Raw genomic sequence first — 23,100 nt, 5'->3', positions numbered from 1 at the left:
AGCTGTGCACCTCCCCCTAAGGCTGCACCCGGGGCGGACCGTCCCCCCCTTGGTACGCCACTGCCTTTCCCTACCTGCCCTACGGCAGCACACAGCCGACCGGAAGTCTTCCCGATGTCAGCGCTGACATCAGAGGAAAGGAGGGCTTTGCTTAAGCCCTCCCTCCGACGTCAGCGCTGACATCTGGAAGACTTCCGATCGGCTGTGTGCTGTGGCAGGGCAGGTAGGGAGAAGACGAGCCTCGCGAGTACATCCAACCCCACAAGAACCCCGCGACCCTAGGGGGCATCCCCACGGGATCCCCGCGACCCTAGGGGGCGTCACCACAGGATCCCCGTGACCCGAAGGAAGAACCCGTGGGATCCCCGTGGGTCCCGCAGGATTCCCGTCGTCCCCATTCCCGTGCACCTCTCTAGTGCAGAACACTAAGGTGGCAAGCAGAGTGGAGGCAAACGGGAAAAAGTAAGCCTGGAGAGAGCCATCCATTCTCTCTTCATCAGGAGGAGGCTGGAGACACAGACTGGCAGATGGTGGACGCAGAGGAGCTTGCTTCTGTCTCTGAGAGCTGGGAAGGAACTGTGGCATGGATATCTTTCATTGATCATATTTTTAGTTATATAACTTAATTCGTTATAAGTTATATAACTAAAAATATGAAGGTTTTTGATCAATGAAAGATATCCATGCCACAATTCCTTATATGGATGTTAGTATTATGATCCTTGGAGTAGCAATTCTGAGATCTTTTCCTTCATTTGATATCATGTAATATAGAGTTTTCTCTCAACCAAATTAACCTTTTGTGGATCAATATATATGTGGTTAATTTTTTCATTTGATATAATTTTTGCTGGGAAGGAACCCCAGGGGAAGCTATGGATACACAAAAGAGTCTGGTAGGACCGGAGAGTTTGCCCATGGATATTGAAATGCAGTGAGAGATATGTGCAGTACCTTTGCCCACAACTTCTAAGCCTCCAGAGAAGACAGAGTTTTGTTTTGAAGGGGAGTTGTATGTCTCTCAGTTTATTGGGAACTTTAAGTTTGTGCCTGAGAGCTTTATTTTAAGGCTAACAAATGTTTGGAAGTATTTTCCTGGTAGCTGCTAGGCTGAGCCAAGTCCGTTCCTCCCCCACAGCTGTGCATAATTAATCACAGCAAGGTCTCAGCAGGGAAACGGGCTGAGAGCCCTGCACGTTCCCAAAGTGAAGGCTATCCAAAAGATAACTTCTCTACCGACTTGGTTGTGCTAAAGGTGCCTTGCAAAACCTGTGCAGGTGAGGGTTATGCCCATTCCATGAACAAAATATGTTTGAGAAAACATTGAACTGGAGATAAGCCGGGGTACATGCTTGCCTGTTTTTGTAGCTCAGTTTTGTGTGGAGTTTGTTTTTCTTTTCTTGGCTTTACATGCCCATGAACTAGCACAGCTGCTGGAGCATAAGCAGCTTAGTAAATGTTCCATAAATGATGTGTTTCAATTAACTGCTCTGGTGAAGAGGACTGTGTAGCAAAGAACTGAAAAAGTCCAGAGACAGGGGACTGAATTCGAGTGCTGTACTTACCAAAATCTGGACACTGGATTAGGGGATTTTTTTTGCCTCTGATTGAGTGGTTTATGTTTGCCAAAGCTGAAGGAATTATTTGTTTGAAACTGCTGAGCTGAAGCTTGTTCTTTTACTTGTTGAAACCAGTGACCAAAATAAAACTTGGATGTAAGGTATTCTGACTTGGACTCTTCCCTTGCATGCCCTTATTAGGCTGATAGGAAGCCAGACAAAGTCCTGAAGGGTCCCTTGGTGGTAAGGGACACGCCGGGCCAGAGAACTTTGTCATGATCCCGGGGCTTGCAGCGCAGCTCAAGAGCGCGGGTGTGACACCACCTAAACTTTGTTTAAGTAAAATTTTTGTGCGTTTTTCATTTTTAAATAAAGGAATAAAATTAATCTTGTGGACAAACGAAATGTGTTAATTTTTTTGATCACCTTATTTATAATGTATGTCACAATTGATTAGTGGAGTTTTTTATGCCCATGACTGAGTGTGAGTCAGTCCCTGATTTGTATAGGGCTGTTCTACTTGAAAATGGAGGCTTTTTTTCCTCCACTACAGTGTGTGTGGGTGTGAAATATATGAGTAGCTTTAAATCAGGGATCTCAAAGTCCCTCCTTGGGGGCCGCAATCCAGTCGGGTTTTCAGGATTTCCCCAATGAATATGCATTGAAAGCAGTGCATGCACATAGATCTCATGCATATTCATTGGGGAAATCCTGAAAACCCGACTGGATTGCGGCCCTCAAGGAGGGACTTTGAGACCCCTGCTCTAAATGTTAGATATTGATTAAGAGTGTGGATTAATATATATATCCAAGTTCCTTTTGTATATGGTGACCTCTATAGTGGCCCATGTTAACTTCTCCCTAGATTATATTATATAAATCACCACCCATTTACAAACTTTACAACTTCATATCTCAAATCAGTCAATCGACCTAATATGTCTGAGGTATTTTTTACAATATATTAATGCAAAATCAAACCTTCTGCAATTTTAATAATGCTTCTTGTACTTAATAGTAAGAATGCATTCTGGAAATCATTTACTGAAAAAAAAAATCATATTCAAACCCACATTTTGATTTTAACCAGCACATTATAATAACTTCTAATAAATTACAGAGAAAATGCTGATGTTTATTCATACAAAACACTGCATTGGTGTCCTTTCAGCTATGCACATGCACTTTCACAATGACCATTTTTCAAAATATCTTCCTGCTCTTGACTTTAATGAACTCCAAAGGCAAGTTACTGGCACAACTTTAGTTTTAGGCAAGAGATCAAATACATTTAAATGTTCCTTTTTTTTTTTTTTTTTACTTTCCATACTTCACCTTTTGATAAATGTAGACGATAATGTGGTACAGTGGTTTTGCTAAACATTTAAAAATTTGGCCAAAACCCTTTGACACTGGCTTGCCAAAATAAGATAAGACTTCAGTTTCTAATTTAAATCCCAACTTGTTTAACATTATTGTGGCCAATAGAAAAAGGCTTTATAACCTATTACACTCATTTCTTCGGTATTCATAAAAATGTAAAAAGTTCAGCTTGTACAAAGAGCACATTTAAATGAAAAAAAAAACCCCAAAAAAACAAAACCAAGTACATGCCAAAGTTTTAAACTATGGTGGTCAGGAACATATTAAATATGGTATGAATCATTCTTCTTTGAGGCAGATTTACAAGACAATTATTTTCAATCAAAATATCTAGGATAATTTCTTTCCCTCTCCTTATTTTTATGGATATTTGTACCTTCTGTTATACTAAGAGCAAGTAAGAAAGCTTTCTTGTTCTCCCATAAAGCCCTTATAATTATTGTGTTTATGAAAAAGCAAAAGAGGAAAGCAAAATTAAACAGTTACCAAGGTGGAATTCTGCCAGCAGAGAGTTTTCCTTTCTGTCCTTCACACAGCAATCGGTTTGCAGCAGACACAGGGTTCTTAATGCCTAAAAGAAAAAGATAGTACAATATGCAAAAGAAAACAGAGTAGAGAGGTACCCTGATGGTTAGAGCAGCAGACTGAAAACCAGGGAAACCAGGTTCAAATCCCACCACTACTCCTTGTGACTTTGGACAAGTTACTAGCCTCTCCTTTGCCTCAGGTACAAACTTAGATGCTAAGCCCTTTGGAGACAGGAAAAAAATCTACTTTACCTGAATACACTCACCTTGAACTATTACTGGAAAGACATGAGTTAAATCTTTAAAAAAAAAGGTCCAATGATCGAAGACCAGTTCTCAAATACTGACAGAAAAACTATTATCCACTAGAAAGACTCATTTGATCCTCATAAAAAAAGCTACGCAATCTGCTAGTTGTGCCAATATAGATCTTATCCATTGTTCAGAAAATATGGTACCCCTTTGAGAGTAGGAGGAAATATTAAGTCAGATATTCAAAAGGGTTTATTTATATATTCAGTGGCAGACAATAAAATGTATAAACATTCTATCAGTGAAATTTCAGCAGCACTGTTCCTCTCATTCTATAACAGGCTGTCTAAATGTAAGCGCCTTTTGAGTGTTTAAATTTATACAATACTTACATCTATCCAAGTAAGTGTATACTTATGTTGGGGCTGAATAAGCCAAACACATTGCGCAAATATGTACACAAACAATAAAAGCAGATACGGCGGTGTGAAAAGTAAATAAAGGGGTCCCTTTACCAAGGCACGCAAGATGTTTTAGCGTGTGCTAAACGCTAACGCGTCCATAGATTATAATGCGTTAGTGTTTAGCAAGCGCTAAATGGCTAGCATGCCTTAGTAAAAGGACCGCAAAGTAAATAACATTCAAATAATGACTTCAAAAACAAATATATACATATAATAAAATAAACATGAAAAAATAATAAATAAAATACATACAAACTGACCAGATCTAAATTCCTGTGATTTTCTACAAAAATATAACATAAATCCATGCAAACTATATAAAATCATAAAAAGTCAAACAAGCATCAAGGCATTCATATAACAATCAAAATTAGCAACAAACCCTGGGATCTTACTTGGAAGTAAATGATGCTAAGATGGAACAAGCACTTAGGGCTCACATGCTTAAGATATGGACCAGGGGTAGGGAACTTCAGTCCTCAAGAGCCGTATTCCAGTCGGGTTTTCAGGATTCCCCCAATGAATATGCATTGAAAGCAGTGCATGCAAATAGATCTCATGCATATTTATTAGGGAAATCCTGAAAACCCGACTGGAATATGGCTCTTGAGGACTGGAGTTCCCTACCCCTGATATAGACTGAAAACTGAATGCAAGTGCTTGCTCCCTTCCCATAAAGTTTTATTGAGACAAAGTTTTATGAATGACACGGCTGCTAAAATGTAATATTTCTCAGGCAGTGTGTCAGCTTTCCTGGGACTGGTGTACTTCCGAGAAACAGTTTGGTGCTTTCTCTTGAGAATTTACAGTAGCTCCCTCCTCTTGAGCACCGAGTCCTATGTGGTTGATTGGCTTGTTCCATCTTAGCATCATTTTTTCCCAAATAAGACCCTTGGGGCAGGATGAAAAATGGAGAGCATCTGATCCTTTTGGGATTAATTTGAATGTCATCCCCTGGATTCGGCATAGGTCTCCCAAAGATGGGAGACCTACGCAGATCTGATCACAGATCTGTGCATGAACTAATTGACTAAATAGGTGATAATTAATTATTAGTTTATTAAAAGTTTGATATTATTGGCATTAACTAGCAATCAATAGTTACATGCAGATCTGCCCTATGCCTCTACTCTATAACCTGCCTACCTATCTTGTGCACAACTCCAAAGGGGACACGGGTGGCTCAGAAGTATGCCAAAGATTTAGGTAGCTGGTTATGAGTACAGTAAAACCTTGGTTTACGAGCATAATTTGTTCGGAAAACATGCTTGTAATCCAAAACACTCCTATATCAAAAAGAATTTCCCCATAAGAAATAATGTTTTTTCACTTCTCAATTTCATTTATATTTTTAAAAAGTGTTCAAGTATTTTTATCAATTACAAGCAGTATTTTGCTCAATAATTTAAAAATGGAGGATCAAGCAATGATTGGGTGGTGAGGTGGATGGGGGTTTGTCCCCCTTGTTGACCCCTCCATGTCTCTGAGCTATATCCTACCAACATGTAAAAATGATATTGTGAATGATATTGCATTTAGATTTACCTTTGGGGAGCTTCTGTTTAATAACCATATTCAATAAAAGGCACTTTCATTTTGCTGCTGGTAGGTGCCCTGCTGGCACCTGAGGGAAATGCCATTTAAGAATTCTTTTAAAAGAAATGTTCAGGCGCCTACTGGCGACTAAAAAAATGGCACTGGGATCGCATCTCCAGAGACTCCTATCGCCAATGTAGGTGTGGCTAACCTTGGAAGTGGCATTAGGCACCAGTAGGTGCCTTCATAGGAGCGGCTCATATCAAAGATAAGCGCTGGAAATGTAGGCTGAGCACGGGAACTGGCCGCTGGCGCATTCATAAGCTGCAGCTGTAAAATAAGCTACTAGCTTTCACTCAAGGTGTGAAAAATAATTTTAAAAAATGCAACATGTCGCCAACGTAAAGTTACCAAAATAATTTTATTGTTTTAATTTTTCCAATCATGACACCAAAAGAATAAAGCATAATTGCATTAGCAGTTACGTTAGTGGGAGATCGTTATAGTTGCCAAAATGCTGGCCTTCTGATAACGAGCTCAGTTTAATATCTCAAAACACCCCCATTATATACCTTTGGCTCAGTGTGACATCATCAGCTTGACAGCCAATAAAATAACATAGGTGGTGTTTAAAGTTAGACAAAGAAATTCCTCTACGTTTAAAAGTTTCAGAAATCCTATTTGTTTGTTTACATTCATTTCTGAATATACATTAACATTTTATAACATATCCAATATTCCTTTATCATTCTTAAAACTTATTTCAGACAATTTGTCTATGTATCAAACAAGCTGCTGAAAAGTTCTAAACCCTACAACCAGTGCTGAAAATTTGTCAGCCTTAGAGGAAAGGAGAGGCTGCCTCCCCCTGAGCTGACAGTTTCAAATTTCATTGATCTGCACACAGAAGCCTTCCTATGTTAGAGCAGCAGTCTCTGATTTAATTATTTCCAGATGTTATACCCTTTGAATTTCTTTAGGTTGCAAATATATATAATATGTTTTTTCAAAACCCATTCTTTTGTTCAATACAGTCACACAATCACTCCAGGGGCCCCTTTCATTCATAATTTTCATTCATATCTCGGCCATTCATATTTAATGCATGTTATATCTTAGTTTAGGATACTTCTTCCTAGCCAGCCTAAGGCACATCTGGTATCCATTAACACCACGATGCTAGGAAGCCTAAACAAAGACTTGGAAAAAACTGAACACAAAATGGATTCCAAAGACACAAGAACCCAAAATGGAGTCCTTGTATATCCTGGTTTCCTTCATGATCTAGCCCAATAGCAAAGTACATAAAAATAATATTATTATACTTTCCCTTATATTAATCTGTAGTGTGTTTTTCTGGCCTTAGCCACATTTATATACAGATTTTTATTCACCCGTTTTTCGTACGCTTCTATTGGGCGTGGCCTTAAATAACACATATGCTTGTATTAGAGAATGACACGGGGAAAAAATCTGTCCCCGTCACTGCACTGTCCCCGGCCCACCAGTTCCCTTCACCGCCGTTCCCTTCACTGCCCCGTCACTGCCATCCCTTTCACCGCCCCGTCACCGTCCCCGCTGCATCCATATAGTACTGTAATATTTAGCTTATTCCTTTCTTATAAATCAAAGTTCCTGCTGCTGAACTAGAGAAAGATGTTCAGCTGGCAGGGCTTTGTTTATAAATTTTTATCAACACAACTAATATACTACTTTATCCTAATGCAAAAAATAAATAAATAAATAAATAGAATTTTTTTTCCTACCTTTGTTGTCTGGTTTCTGCTTTCCACATCTTCTCATTCAATTCCTTCCATTCACTGTGTATTCTCTCTGCGTCTTCCATTTGCTGTTACTGTGCCTCTCCCTTCACCCCCTCCCACAATTGGTCTAGCACCCATCTTCTTCCCTCCGCTCCCCCATAGTCTGGCATCTGTCTTCTTCCCTTCCAGCATCTTCTCCCCACTCTGCCTTCCACATTTCCCTTCAGGGTCTGTTCCTCTCTACCCTCTTTCAATGTCTGTTCTATTCCTTTCCACCACCACCCTTCCCTCCCTCCTTTACCATCTGTTCCTTTCTACCACCCTTCTTTCATATCTTCTATCAGTCCCCCCACCATCACTAGCAGACTCTCTTCTCCCTTACCATGAGCAAATAGAACTTCTGAAAATTGTATTGCTGAGGCATTATTTCTAGTACACCTTTTTTTCCAGATGGATAATGACATCAATTTTATAATTCTTACTGTCTGCTCTGATTTCATTCACAATTTGGTTTGTGTTTTGTACCTGAGGATTCCATGAGGCATTTAACCTTTTCCTGTCTCTTCTGTGATTTCAAGTTGATTCCTTCAATAATGGAGTCTCAAGGCAGTAGCAGTTTTCTATTTTGGGCTCTTTTGACATTGTTTCTTGTACATTTGGTTCTGGTCTTCTTTGATGAGGTCACTTCAGAATCTATTTCCAAGGAAGAGAAACTTTTTCCCTTTCACCCCCTCCTTCCTTGTGTGAGCCGGAACACGCGGTCCTCGCAGCCCCCACCCGCCCACCCGGACGCCGGATCGATCATTTAACCAGCTTCCTCTCTCCACCTCTCCTTAGTTTGCCAGCTTTCTTTTTCGGCGACCGGCACGCTTTCAAAGAGTCGCGAACGGGCGGCTGCTCAAAGTTCAATCTTCTGCTCTGCTGCAACTTCCTGTTTCCGGTTGGGTCAGAGCTGAAGATTGAATACTGAGCAGCCGCGCATGCGCGGCTCTTTTGAAAGCGTTCCGGTCGCCGAAAAAGAAAGCCGGCAAACTAAGGTGAGGTGGAGAGAGGAAGCTGGTTAAACGATTGAGCCGTCATGCGGGTGGGCGGGTGGGGGCTGTGGGAACCGCACGATCCTTTATGCCTCACTGTGGTGACAAGACCATTCACCGCTCCACGGGGCGGTGATGGCCTTGTCCCCGTCACCGCAGAGGCTGCTAATTTTCATTCCCCGTTTTTGGCGGGCTACCCGCAGCTAAACGCGGTAGCCGCGGGTAAACCGCCACCGTGTCATTCTCTAGCTTGTATCTAACTAGAGTTACCCAGAATCACACGAAAAACAGGCATTTGTGTAGAAAAACTCTACAAAAATACTGCACTATCATGTTTTGATATCCACTCCATTACCGTCCCATAAACATCACCCCCTACTGGCCACGAGCCACTACTCCTCAAGGCCTAGAAAACTCTGGCCTACATTTCCAGTGCTTACCTTTGCCAGAGGAGCAATTGATATGTGATTGGGCAACAGCACCGTTGTGCAGGGATGTCAAAGTCGGTCCTCGAGGGCCGCAATCCAGTCAGGTTTTCAGGATTTCCCCAATGAATATGCACGAGATCTATTTGCATGTACTGCTTTCAATGCATATTCATTGGGGAAATCTTGAAACCTGACTGGATTGAGGCCCTCGAGGACCGACTTTGACACCTGTGGTTCAGAGAATCCAATCTTTACTTTCACTGACAAAACTAGTATGTGTCAAGGCAAGCAAAGAATACAAAATATTACTGCTCACAAAGAATATAAAAGTAAAGCAGCAGTACCTTCATTGTACACACTCTTCCTGCGAGCTGAACTATCAGCTTGCTGCTGGAGACTGGTTTGGCATAGACAGCATAGAATTTAAAATAAATCTAAAACATTTAATAATAATCATAATAACTTTATTCTTGTATATCGCCCCACCACATAGTTCTGGGCAGTTCACATCAAAGAAGACTGTACAATCAGTGAACATACATATTCAAAGAAAAATACAATAAAAAATAATCAGATTACACATTTATCAAACAAATAGGTTTTCAATAACTTTCTAAAAGAATAATAAGACTGAGCTTGAGGAAAAGTGCTCAACCAGGAATTCATTTTTCCTGCCTGAAATGCAATTGTTTTTTCTAAAATTCTCTTATAATGACAAGCTTTTAGGGTTGGAAACATAAACAAGTAAATTTTTTTAGTAATCTTGTTAGAATTATACAATTCAGAATGGGAGGAAAGGTATGCTGGAGCCAAACCAAACAATGCTTTGAAGCAAATTCAACCAAATTTGAACAACGCTCTTGCCTCAAACGGCAACCAGACAAGCTGTTGATAGTATGGGCTAGCATGATCATATTTTTTTCAAGACGAAAATCAAACGAACCGCTGTGTTTTGAATTATTCGTAATCTGTTAGAGATTTTTTTATGGGACCCCCAAGTAAATTATATTGCAGTAGTCAAGGGCAGAAAAGATTGAAGACTGTACTAATAACCTAAAAGATGTTAGGTCAAAATATTTTTTAATAATTTGAAGTTTCCAAAGAATCGAGAAACATTTTTTGATCATTAAATCCATGTGGTCCTCTAAAGTTAGATAACGGTCTAATGTAACATCCAAGATTTTAATAGAGGTAGCTATTGGAAAATTTTGGCCGTTAAGATGAAGTACTTTGTCAGGATTAAGTTTAAGTTTAAACTTAATAGTCCATTGTTCTATTTAAGGTCCTACCTACCTACAATTTATTTTACCAGCAGAACAATCTAAAAGGTTTCCGAGAAAGATTGATTAGTGCTACTCTCACCATGAACAAGCAAACACTATCATGTATGTTTTGGAAGTCGCATGGGTTTCCAGTGAATTGCAGTGCCAGGTATGTTGTATGCTTTTTTTTAGGTTCTGCATCTTTATGCTCTATTTGTTTTCTGTATATCCTGTAGCACAGTGGCATGAGTGAATATTACACATGTAAAAATAAATGAAGGTACTTTATCTACACACAAAAATATAAACTGGAATGTCCATTCAAGTAAGTTCTAACAAGAGCCTCTTTTGGCACAAAAACAACTAGATTTTAAATCAGCAGATTAAAGCACTCCTACCATCTTATCCAAGTACCAATTTCCCCATTCATTAGATTTCACTTTCTCTTCTTTAATGTTCCCTTTCCTTTTTGCCATAATATTTAATATTTGTATTCATTTCAGAAATAAAAGACAAAATTATTTTGGCCATGTTACAATTTAAAAAAAAAAAAAAAAATCTGCTTTCCTGGCAAGTTAGATGGTTCAGAAACCAGAGTGCTACAAGGTAGACCAGGAATCTCAAAGTCCCTCCTTGAGGGCCGCAATCCAGTAGGGTTTTCAGGATTTCCCCAATGAATAAGCATGAGATCTATGTGCATGCATTGCTATCAATGCATATTCATTGGAGAAATCCTGAAAACCCAACTGGATTGTGGCCCTCAAGGAGTAACTTTGAGATCCCTGAGGTAGACCCAAGTTCAATTCCAATGCTTGGTTCCTGCTTCTCAAATCAGAGGCCTAGATACCACAAAGTTTTTCTTACAGCCCTAGCCACAGAAAGTACATGTCAGTCTTTTCACATCAGTGACACCTACTGACTAGGTTCAAAGTGTTTTTGAATCAACATACAATAAAACATACCACTCAGTGCTCCAACAGCGCCAAAACTTAAAGATTTTCCATCCATTATACTAGCATCACACTCTATCTCCCCAAGAAGGTTCAGATTGGATCCCATTCCTGCATTTGTGAAAGGTGAATCCTAAAAAGAGAGAAAAAAGTACAGCAAGTAAAATATACAAATCATAAGTAGTAAGAATAACTAGAACATAATTATAGAAGTCACCATGCTGTATATATATTTTACAAGAGGGGGCTTTCGGACCTCAGCGTTTGTGGCTTGGTTTTGAGCTGTAGTTGCTAGTCCCTGAGGAAGGGGCTTCTCAGCCTTGAAACCGGGCTTGGTTGGACATCTATAGGCATTTGTATGAACTTTCTCTATTTATTCTACAGCCCTGAGGACATGGTGCCTTTATTAACAGTGGAAAACACAAGTAACTGACTATCGGGCAGCAGTTCCTTCACTTTCAGTTAAGTAAATATCATTGCTTGCTGATTTCATTTATTTTGCCGTCTGCTGGTAAGGGGCAGAGAAACTCTGTTTCATTGTGTTTGTGGTATTCAGTTTATTTAATCACGTAAATGCACCTCTATGGTCACTAAATTAGCACACACACGGGGTGTCTATGATGGTGTGTGGCAGGAACCAAGGAGGTTTGGTGAGCGGGTTCTTACACTGAGGACCACGTATTATAAATTTAAATATTAAACATTTAGGTCCTGATTCTGCAAAGTGCGCCTAAAGTTAGGCACGGTTTGGGCATCCAAGATAGGCATCCTTTGTAGAATCGCACTCAGCACTGTTTAGACGTCTATAATTTTTGAGATGTCCTTTAGAGAATTGGGTTTTGGGCAAAAGTTAGACGTCCAAACAATGTCCTTAATGTTATAATATTTTATTATTATGATGATGTTATTAGAATGGCGATTTTATGGTATTTTTCATTATAATTGTGATACTGGGAGTTGGATCTTTTTAATTCTTTTATTTATTTCTCTTCCATCAGAGAGTGACAGGGATTTGAACCAGCAACATTAGGGTTGAAGGCTGTAGGTTTAACCAGTGTGCTACACAGTGAGCTAGCAAATTGCATAGCAATTGTAAAACTAGGTCCTATAGGCATTGTAAAGAAAGTCTACTTTTCAGCATAGTTTGGGCTTCAGATATACCTGCATTCTATGGATAAAACTTAGGCACAGTTTGGATGTTCTTAATGCGATCTGCTAAATAGCTCTCTGGATTTTTATTTTTGCTTTATTAAGCTCAAAATGCATTTAATAAGTCACCACATAAACAGGGCACATCAAAACAGATATATTGCATGCAAAACCTTCTATTTTTGTGGACAAACAGCAATGCTATTTGCTAATTAGAGGAAAACATCCATTAACTGAAGCACAGCATATGAAAAAAAACACAGCTTTAGGTTTCTTGCTAAAAAACTACCCTTTTTCTGACTAAACAGTGCTCCAATCAGTTCATTACTGAAAGCAAGGAAAGCACATGAAAAAATACATAGATTGCATACATAGCTTCATTTGCAAAAGCTTAAAAACTGAAAAAAAACCCAAACCAGATACAGACCTTAGCATGGCTTCTACTTCATTGCAAATGGAGGCATGCAGCTGCACAATGCTGACCTCATTGTGAGATCAAGGTGCACCTGCAAGGTAGAATGCCACAATTAAAATATGTGTTGGAATTTGAACTCATGACCTCTGGAAGATGAGCACAGGGCTTTTACACGGTGAGCCACAGCTGCTTCCTTTCAGTTATGGGGGTTCCTACCGTGAGAGCTTAGTGATCCTAACCATGTGAAGGTGAAAATACCTGACAAGATCATAGTTTAGCACAGTTTTCTTCAACCTTTTTACATCTATGGACCAACGGAAATAAAATAATTATTTTGTGGACCGGCAAATTACTAGGACTTAAATTTAAAAAACCCGTTTCCGCCATGTCTCTGCAAGCTCAGTCCCCGTAAACCATCTGATCCCATCCGCACAAGCCTCAGTTATGATTTTATATTGAATGTATTTTATTAAAGTATAAAAAGAAACAATATTCTGTACAATTGTCATTTTATAAATTCAAATAATACAGAGCAAGGATCAACAAAACCCCTGTCTCCCCTCCCCTTCACATATATCCCCTCTACTATCAAGAAAACTGAATAAGCCAAATTATTACAGAATGCTACACAGAAATATCATGCTAATAGAATACCGCAGTCACACATGACAGGAATAGTGTTAGAGGAGTGCAACTAGGGCAACTGCCCCCTGGTCAGAGAGAACCCTAAGCCACTGCCTGGGCTTTGCAGTCCTCAGTTATGTCTAACACCAGCTCTAGCAGGATATATATTTCAAATCTGATATACTCTAAATCACAAAATAGAAATAAAATAATTTTTTTTCTACCTTTTGTCATCTCTAGTTTCTGCTTTCATCTTCTTTTCACTCTCTTCCTTCCAGCGTCTACCCTCTCTGTCTCTTCAATCCAGCATCTGCCCCTTCCATCCACTGTCTGCCCTCTCCCCCTTCCATATAGTATCTGTCTTCTTTCTATGCCCCTTTCCCTTTCCATCCAGCCTGCGCCCCCTCTCTCCTTTTTACATGATTCATTCCAGCTTCACTGCTCTCTTCATTTTTATCTCTCCTACAGCAGATCTAGCATCTTTGTCCCTCTCTGCTTATTTCTCTGCTGACCCCTTCCCATCATCAATCTCTCTACTTTCTCATACCTGCCTCTCCCCTTCCCCTCCTCTAATCTCCTTGCCATCTTTTTCCTTCCTTTTTTCCTTCTCCCTTCCCTCCTCCTCCTGTCCAGCAGTAACTCTCTTCCTTTCCCCTCCTCCCCTCCCAGCAGCATCTCTCTTTCTCCTTCTCTCCAGGTCCAGTAACAGCTGTCCCTTTATTTTCCTTTGTCCAGCAGCTTCCCAGACTCTTTTCCCTCCTCCCCTCCCAGCTGCATCTCTCCTTCTCCTTCCCTCCAGGTCCAGTAGCAGCTCCCTTGTCTTATTTTCCCTTGCCCAGCAGCCTTATTTTCCCTTGCCCAGCAGCTTCCCAGCTTTCTCCCCTCCCAGCAGCTCTCCGTACTTGCCAGCGCAACGATTCACTAAGGCAGCCTTAGGTCCTTTGATGGGTTGTGCTGCCTCTGAGGAAAGAGAAAGTTGTACCATCAGAGGCAGCTGCGACTCAGCAAAAGTCCCAAGGCTGCCTTAGTGAATCGCTGTGCTGGTAAGTATGGAGAGCTGCTGGGAGGGGAGAAAGCCATTGTCGGAGATTCCCCATGATCTCACCGGCCCTGCACGAACCAGCAGGAAATTGCTGTTTGAACAGCAGGAAATCCCCGGTTTTTTGTTTTTTTTTGTAAATCAACATACGCTGTTGTGCTCTCCCTCTATTAGCTGAGTAATATTTTTTTATTTTTGTTATGCTAACATGCAAAACTATCCAATGTGAAGACATTTCGTCTGCCCTACCCGCCAACATCTCCCCTTTCCTCCCATTCAGCACCGCCCTTTCCTGGTTCCATTCAGCAATTCCCCTCTTCTCTCTCCATCTTGCGCCCGCAGTCTGGCATCACTTCCTTTCTCCTCCCAGCGTGCATATGTTCCAGCCGTGGCCTTTCTTCTAACACGTCCCAGCCGGCAAGAAATTGAAGCTCATCAATCTCACCGGCCCTGCGCAGACCGGCAGGAATTTTCTGCGGACCGGCGGTTGAAGAACTGTGGTTTAGCAGATCCCTAAGCTATCATATCAGATGTGAGGAAGAAAGACATTAGTGGAAGCTGCTTTGGCTCAATAGATATTCTACCTTGCAGGTGCACCTTGATGATCTCACAGTAAGATCAGCACTGTGCAGCTGCACGCCTCCATTTGCAATGAAGTAGAAGCCATGCTAAGGTCTATATCTGGAGGTGTTTTTTTTCAGTTTTTATGCTTTTGCAAATGAAGTTATGTATTCAATCTATATATATTTTTCATGTGCTTTCAGTAGCGAGCTGATTGGAGCACTATTTAGTCAGAATAAAAGGGTAGCTTTTTAGCAAGAAACATAAAGCTGTGTTTTTCATGTGCTGTGCTTCGGTTAATGGATCTTTTCCTCTAATTAGCAAATAGCATTGCTGTTTGTCCACAAAAATAGAAGGTTTTGCATGCAATATATCTGTTTTGATGTGCCCTGTTTATGTGGTGCCTTATTAAATGTATTTTGACCTTAATAAAGTATAAATAAAAATCCAGAGAGCTATTTAGCAGATCGCATTAAGGACGTCCAAAGTGTGCCTAAGTTCCGTTCATAGAACTCAGGTCTATTTGAAGCCCAAACTATGCTGAAAAGTAGACCTGGTTTTCATTCACCTACAATGTAGGCATGAGATGAATGCCTTAGGTTGCTCAGCGCTATGCAAATGAATCTAAGGATGCCCATATTGAAGCCTCACCCAGACCACACCCATTCCACACCCACACTTATTCCATTAGGCGTGAGTTTTCCCAATGGGCGTCCCATGAAATTGTGGAGGCGCCTACAAAGTGACCTCCACATCCTTTGGATGTCCATGTGCCAATTATCACTCGTTAAGATCCTTAAATGGCTCATTAACCACTTAGTTTGGACGCCCAAGTCCCGCTCAGTGCTAGGTAGGACTTAGGCACCCTTTATAGAATCAGGGCCTTAATGTATAAGTTTACTTATAGATGTTTGAGAGTTTCTTCTGCTCCCCACCTGTATCCCTTTAAACAACAGTTTTGTAGCTTTTTGAAGTATCTTTTGTGCTTAAATTGAGGTTATTTTTATGACTGTATAAGGGCAGCAGGATTTTTCTTGCGACTGATATCCATATGGGTACCAGCCCTATTCTCTGAGGCTTTTCCTACCCTCAGTTAATTAGTGGAATGAAATGATAAGTTTTGATATTCTGGATTTGTTTTAGTGAATGTTTCCTTATTTATTTAGTGTATTGACACTTGGACTACTAAAAACTTTTTTGTGCCATTTTAGTAGCTGCCTTCTGGACCGACTCCATCCTGTTTATATCTTTTTGAAGATATGGTTTACAGAATTGTACACAATTTTCTAAATGAAGTTTCACCAAACTCTTATACAGAGGCATCATCACCTCCTTTTTTCCTACTGGCCATTTCTCTCCCTCTATCCAAAGCATCCTTCTAGCTATTTTTGTCACCTTTTCCACCTGTCTAGCCACCTTAAGATAATCACATACATTCATACCCAAATCCTCCTAACCTGTACCATTCCCTTATATTTTTGCAGTCCAAATTCATGACATTGCTTTTTTTAACATTAAATCTTAGCTGCTAAATTCTGGACTATTCTTCAGGCTTTTCTATTTCCTTCCTCATGTTATCCAACCATCACAAGTGTCTAACCTATTGCAGATTTTGGTATCATCCGCAAAGATGCAAACCTTACCAAATAGCCATTGGGTAAAATCGCTTACAAAAATGTAAAAAATTACTGAACCTTGTAGTACACCACTGGTAGCATCTCTTTCCTCAAATTGAGTTCTATTTACCACTATCATCTTGTCACCTTCCACTTAACTAGTCCCTAACCCAGTCAGTTTAGGGCCCATGCCAAGGGCAGTCAATTTGTTTAGGAGTTGTCTATGCAGAACCACATCAAAGGCTTTGCTAAAATTGAAATACCTGGGCTCTCCCCCGCAATCCAACTTACCAAAGAAGTCAGACTTACCAGTCTGTAGTTCCCAATCACTTCCTCACTTCCGCTTTTGTTGAAAAGGTCCCCATCTGACCTTCTCCAGTCCTCTGGGACCACATCAAGTTCTAGAGAATCATTGAAAGAGCTCAGCCAGCAGAGCCGCCAGAACTTCCCTAAGCTCTTTCAGTAAGGAAAGGGTAATGGATTGGAACGCCTTTTTTTTGTTGTTTTTACACATCCACACTCAATGCTCTGATGGAGAGCTGGAACGCTCTTCCGGAGTCTGTTGTAGGGGAAAACTCCCTCCAGGGTTTCAAGACTAAGCTGGACAAGTTCTTGTTAAACTGGGACGTACGCAGGTAAGGCTGGACTCATTTAGAGCACTGGTCTTTGACCTGGGAGCTGCTACGTGAGCGGATTGCCAGGCAGGATGGACCACTGGTCTGACCCAGCAGCGGCAATTCTTATGTTATATGTACATATATACCTGGTGCAATGGAGGATTAAGTGACTTGCCCAGGGTCACAAAGAGCAGCCCTGGAATTTGATCACACAGCCTCTGGGTGCAAAGGCAGTGGCTCTACCACTAGGCCATGCCTCACTTCCTTCAGTACCCTTGGATGTATGCTATCCAGTCCCATTGCTTTGTCCACCTTTAGTTTAGATAGACCCTCATAAACACGGTCCTTCAAAAATCATTTAGGATCTAACACGCCTCCATTTCTGTTTGTGTTTGTCTTCTACAGTCCTATGTTCTCAGTTGAAGGGCCAGGAGAAGAGCAGAAATATTTGTTAAGCAATTCTAGTTTATCCTTATCAGCTTCTATATATACCTCCCCCTCATCTTTAAATGTCACAATGAGCGTCACACATCCAAAATGTGTTTTGTTTCTCTCCCCCTCCCCATTTTACAGTACTGGCTATTTTTTCTTCCATTTGCATCGTTGCTTTCCTATCTACTTTACCAGCTGCTCTCAGCTTTTCTAGATATTGTCGCCAGTCTCTCTCTTCCTGCAAAATCTTGTAGTCTATGAACGCTAACCTGTTTTTCTTTACTTTTTCAGCTACTACTTTAAGAACCAATGCAAGCTTCTTCTCTTCTTACTTTTATTTATTTTTCCTTTCAAAAAGGTTTGTTGCCCTTATACTAGTTCCTTTCAGTTTTGCCTACTGCTTTCCTACTTCTTGCAGATGTTCTCTTCCAACTAACAATTCCTTGAGGTAATCTCCCACCTTAGTTTTTTTGAATTCTAGAACCTTCACTTTTGAATGAACTCTCTCCACACCTATTTTAATTTTGAACCACACTATACGGTGATCACTGGATGACAGATGATCACCTACTGTTATTCACCTGTAACAGGTAGTCTCCAAAGACAGCAGGACAAGCATTCTCACATATAGGTGACATCACCAAAGGAGCCCTGGTGCATGTGCTGCCCAGCATTTTGTAGTTTCTAGAAGACTTTGGCAGGCCCCCACCACAGCCACTCATTTATCTCCAGGATGCAAGCTTCTCTGCCTTGGTCTTTACTCTTGCTCTAACCCCACTTATGCCTTCCCCTGACAGAGTGAGAAATGGCTACAGTAGAAGGAAAAAGGTTTATCACATAGATTAAGCGCATGAGAAAGCAAACTGGAGGAAAAACATCTAAGGGGTCTGAGGATCGAAGTATACTATGATATAAAAGGTTCGGAAGATATCCACCTCCAATGCCACTTCAGGAAGATAAAACTTTAAATTTGATATTCAGTCTATTTCCTTTATCTGCTAGCAAAACTTTCTAACTCCTGTTGAAAACTGCCAGTTTGAAAACTACAACTCTTATTTTTCTAACTAACCTATATAGATGCTACACAATTAACTTCCTGACAAAGGCTTGAAAGGACAAATAGATTAACTCTTAAAAATTTCTGTACTTCTTTCTGGATCCAACATGATAACATTCTGCAAATAGCCTCCAAAGGCCTAATAAGCCATATATAAGCCTTTCAAAACTGAATGATTCACAGGCTCTTTCTGTGAAGCTCATTGGTACTGTAAAAGTGAAATAGTTTAGTATAGGTTTCATGGCCTTCAATGCTAAATGCAATTTTAATGCATAACTGATTTACTGAAGGTAACAAATGGTATTTCAAAAAGTAAATTGTTCACTCACAATAGCTGTCAGATTCTGTTAGATCAGTGGCATCCAAGCATAATTTAATACAAATAAAAAAAACAGAGAGATCATACTTCATCTTCCAAGCAGTGCAAAGTTGCAGGCAAACAATGATGTAGTGAGCACCTGGCCACAATCAGATGGAGGGAATCAATCCAAAAATGATGATGGAAAACCAAACATGGGGCAACTAGGAACAGACAAAAACTCAAAGAATACAAACATAACAGAGTGAAAACCTAACAAACTGATTACAGCAGCTGAGATCCAAAGTTCACATTGCTGTAATGTGTGACTAGTCCAGAAGAAGGAAACAATCCTCCCAACCCCTAAACTAATTATTGCAAATCAAAAGCTACCCTGATTAATTAAAGGCCTAAAAAAGCAGAAATAGCGTATCAAGTTATAGTTGCTTCTGATCATTATCCAACTCCTGGGGGCATGTACTATGGGCCTTGGGTTAGCTTTTGGAGTCATCTCAAAGGAAAGCCCCTCCTGTAAATTAATCTAGCTACAGCCAACATTCCCTCCCTCCCCTGACTGACATTCTGCTTTGGCTAGGACCTAGCAGCTGACTTAGAAGTGGTGCAGAGTGCAGACCAGGTGAATCCAAACATTTAATTAAACATCCTTATTATGTGCATTAACAAATTAAGTGATACAGTTGAGCAGCATTCATGTTTTTTTTGTGGATAATTTTGTTTGGCTTTATCAAGTTCATGAATAAAAAAATAAGACTACAGGTACAAGATCCTTTATCTGAAATCCTTGGAACCAGCCATATTTCGGTTTTGGGAATTTTTCGGTTTTTGGAATAGTACCATTAAGTCAGAAAAAGACAGACCATAAAACCATAAAATTGCCACAAAATGTTTTTTTTTTATTTCAAAACAAGGTAAATATTAAACACTTCAAGCATTTCAAACACAAACTTGTTCACCAAAGAGCCTTCAGTCGGTCATATGCCTGTATTGACTGACATGTCCCCGCCTCAAATTTTCATGCGGGACAGATTTAAAACAAAAAAAATATAATAAAATATAGGAAGATGTACTGAGCCAAATCGACAAGTTAAAAGGTGATAAATCGCCAGGATCGGATGGTATACACCCCAGAGTACTAATAGAACTCAAACATGAAATTGATGACCTGCTGTTAGTGGTCTGTAATCTGTCGCTAAAATTGTCAGAATGCATTACCGGAGGAAGTGATCAGGCACAGTACAGTCCAGGGATTCAAACAGGGATTGGACGGATTCCTGAGGGATAAAGGGATCATGGGATACTGAAGGAGGAGCTGGGATGTAACACAAGTATAGAAAGTTAACCAGGTAATGAGTAAAAACCAACCAGGTCGTGCATGTGAAAGACCGGAGGGCTAGGGCTTCGATAGGAAGGCAGGACTTAAATGGGAAGCCAAGGTGGCAAGGGAGCCCCTTCTGATGATTCTGACAGGTCGTGACCTGTTTGGGCCGCCGCGGGAGCGGACTGCTGGGCAGGATGGACCTGTGGTCTGACCCGGCGGAGGCACTGCTTATGTTCTTATGTTCTTATGTTCTTACCTGAAGATTTGAGGGTGGACAATGTTACGCTGATTTTTAAAAAGGGCTACAGGGAGATCAGGGAAATTACAGACCGGTAAGCCTCACTTCGATGCCGGGCAAAATGGTAGAAACGATTATAAAAAATAAAATTGTGGAACACATAGATAAACATGATTTAATGAGATGGAGTCAGTATGGGTTCAGCCGAGGGAGATCTTGCCTCACAAATTTGCTTGACTTCTTTGAAGGTGTGAATAAACATGTTGATAAAGGTGAGCCAGTTGATATAGTGAATCTAGATTTTCAGAAAGCTTTTGATAAACCTCATGAGAGGCTCCTGAGAAAATTAAAGAGTCATGGGATAGGTGGCAAAGTTCAGTTGTAGATAAGGAATTGGTTATCGGATAGAAAACAGAGGGTAGGGTTAAATGGTCATTTTTCTCAATGGAGGAGAGTAAACAGTGGAGTGCCGCAGGGGTCTGTACTGGCACCGGTGCTATTTAACTTATTTATAAATGATCTGGAAATTGGAACGATGAGTGAGGTGATTAAATTTACAGATGACACTAAACTGTTCAAAGTTGTTAAAACACATGCGGATTGTGAAAAATTGCAGGCGGACCTTAGGAAATTGGAAGACTGGGTGTCCAACTGGCAGATGAAATTTAATGTGGACAAATGCAAAGTGATGCACATTGGGAAGAATAACCTGAATTACAGTTACTGGATGCTAGGGTCCATCTTTGGGATTAGCACCCAAGAAAAGGAACTGGGTATCATTGTAGACAATACGAAGAAACCTTATGCCCAATGTGCAGCGGCGGCCAAAAAAGCAAACAGGATGCTAGGAATTAGTTAAAAAGGGATGGTTAACAAGAGTAATAATGTCACAATGCCCCTGTATCGCTCCATGGTGCGACCTCATTTGGAATATTATGTTTAATTCTGGCAACCTTATCTCAAGAAAGATATAGTGGCGCTATCAAAGGTTCAAAGAAGAGTAACCAAGATGGTAAAAGGGATTGAGCTCCTCTCATATGAGAAAAGACTAAAACGGTTAGGGCTCTTCAGCTTGGAAAAGAGAGGGCTGAGGAGAGATATGATTGAAGTATACAAAATCCTGAGTGGAGTAGAACGGGTATAAGTGGATCAATTTTTTGCTCCGTCAAAAATTACAAAGACTAGGGGACACTCGATGAAGTTACACAGAAATACTTTTAAAACCAATAGTAGGAATTTTTTTTCAGTCAGAGAATAGTTAAGCTCTGGAACGCATTGCCAGAGGGTGTGGTAAGAGCAGATAGCATAGCTGGTTTTAAGAAAGGTTTGGATAAGTTCCTGGAGGAAAAGTTCATAGTCTGTTATTGAGAAAGATACGGGGGAAGCCACGGTTTGCCCTGTATTGGTAGCATGGAATATTGCTACACCTTGTGTTTTGGCCAGGTACTAGTGACCTGGATTGGCCACCGTGAGAAAGGGCTACTGGGCTTGATGGACAATTGGTCTGACCCAGTATGGCTATTCTTATGTTCTAATATTCTCCAACACTGACAACAGCTGATGAACGAGCACCATGTTGTTTATGGAAAGAGTATGCACGACCGAGGAAAGAGTCGCACTATTCACAAAGGACCCTTTTTACAAAGCCACTACCACAGCTTAGTAAAAGGGGCCAAAAGAGTGTGCATTACTGGGGAAAGAGGCGCAAACATTAAACACTTCAAGCACTTCAAACATACCCACTTTTTCACAAAGCCGCACTAGTGGCTACTGCTCTGGCTTTTGCTGCACAGCAGCTGCTAGTGCGGCTTTGTAAAAGGGGAGGATAGTCGAGTCACACATAGTCTTTCTTAGTCAAAAACATCTAATATACAGCATCTTCTGTCTGCATTCGGCTGACGATGGTGCAGGAACTGTGGCAGTCTTTTTAAAAACTTCTTTCAGTGTCATCTAATTAACAAAGATTTCTGTTTCAGTAATCTCTCTTTGATCAAGTACACTGACAATCTCATGCTCGTGCTTTTCAGTTTTTAGAATTTTGGATAAAGGATCTTGTACCTTTCTACCCAGGATTACCTAAGGTCAAATATTCAATATGTACCTGTATGTTCCATGCCAGCAATAGCTGGTCACACATTTTCACCATATTATCTATAAGGATATTTTTTCTCTGGTGTTCACAAGATCATCACTACTATCCTCATGCATTTCTTTATTTAACACCATTTCAGCAATCTTGCCATCACTGAAGCAATGCACAGCAGGTGCATCTGTGTCAATATTCAGCACTGCATTAATATCAGCTGCCTTTAACTTATTAACATTTTCAGATGACAGACTTCTGGCATAAGCAATGAGGTTTGATATCATCAGTGTTTCATGACTGACTTGGAAACCTTCAAAGTCTTCCTCTACAGGTTCATTTTCATCAAACATTTTGATGGCCAAAGTTTATGCCAAGCATTTTGTAATGCTGATCTAGTTACATCTTTTCAAGCATTGGCAAGTGCATAAATCACATCCTTAAGACTGAACTCCTTGAGAAAGTTCACTAGAA

The 23,100-nt window shown here is 40.4% G+C and overlaps 1 protein-coding gene across 3 annotated transcripts in view; it reads right to left on the bottom strand.

Moving 5' to 3' along the window:
- The window catches only part of TASP1 (taspase 1), a 209,214-nt gene that overhangs the window by 165,842 nt on the left and 20,272 nt on the right, over nucleotides 1-23,100 (bottom strand). For all 3 annotated transcript variants that reach the window (XM_033939302.1, XM_033939300.1, XM_033939301.1), the window contains exons 5-6: nucleotides 11,171-11,291; nucleotides 3,429-3,513 (exon numbers count right to left, since the gene is read on the bottom strand). In XM_033939302.1, the coding sequence (XP_033795193.1) occupies nucleotides 3,429-3,513; nucleotides 11,171-11,291 (206 nt within the window). The remainder of the gene's footprint in view (nucleotides 1-3,428; nucleotides 3,514-11,170; nucleotides 11,292-23,100) is intronic.

Source organism: Geotrypetes seraphini, chromosome 3 (assembly GCF_902459505.1).
Source record: "Geotrypetes seraphini chromosome 3, aGeoSer1.1, whole genome shotgun sequence".
NCBI lineage: Eukaryota > Metazoa > Chordata > Amphibia > Gymnophiona > Dermophiidae > Geotrypetes > Geotrypetes seraphini.
The sequence above is the reverse complement of the archived record's forward strand: the minus strand, read 5'-3'. Positions and strand labels throughout refer to the sequence as shown.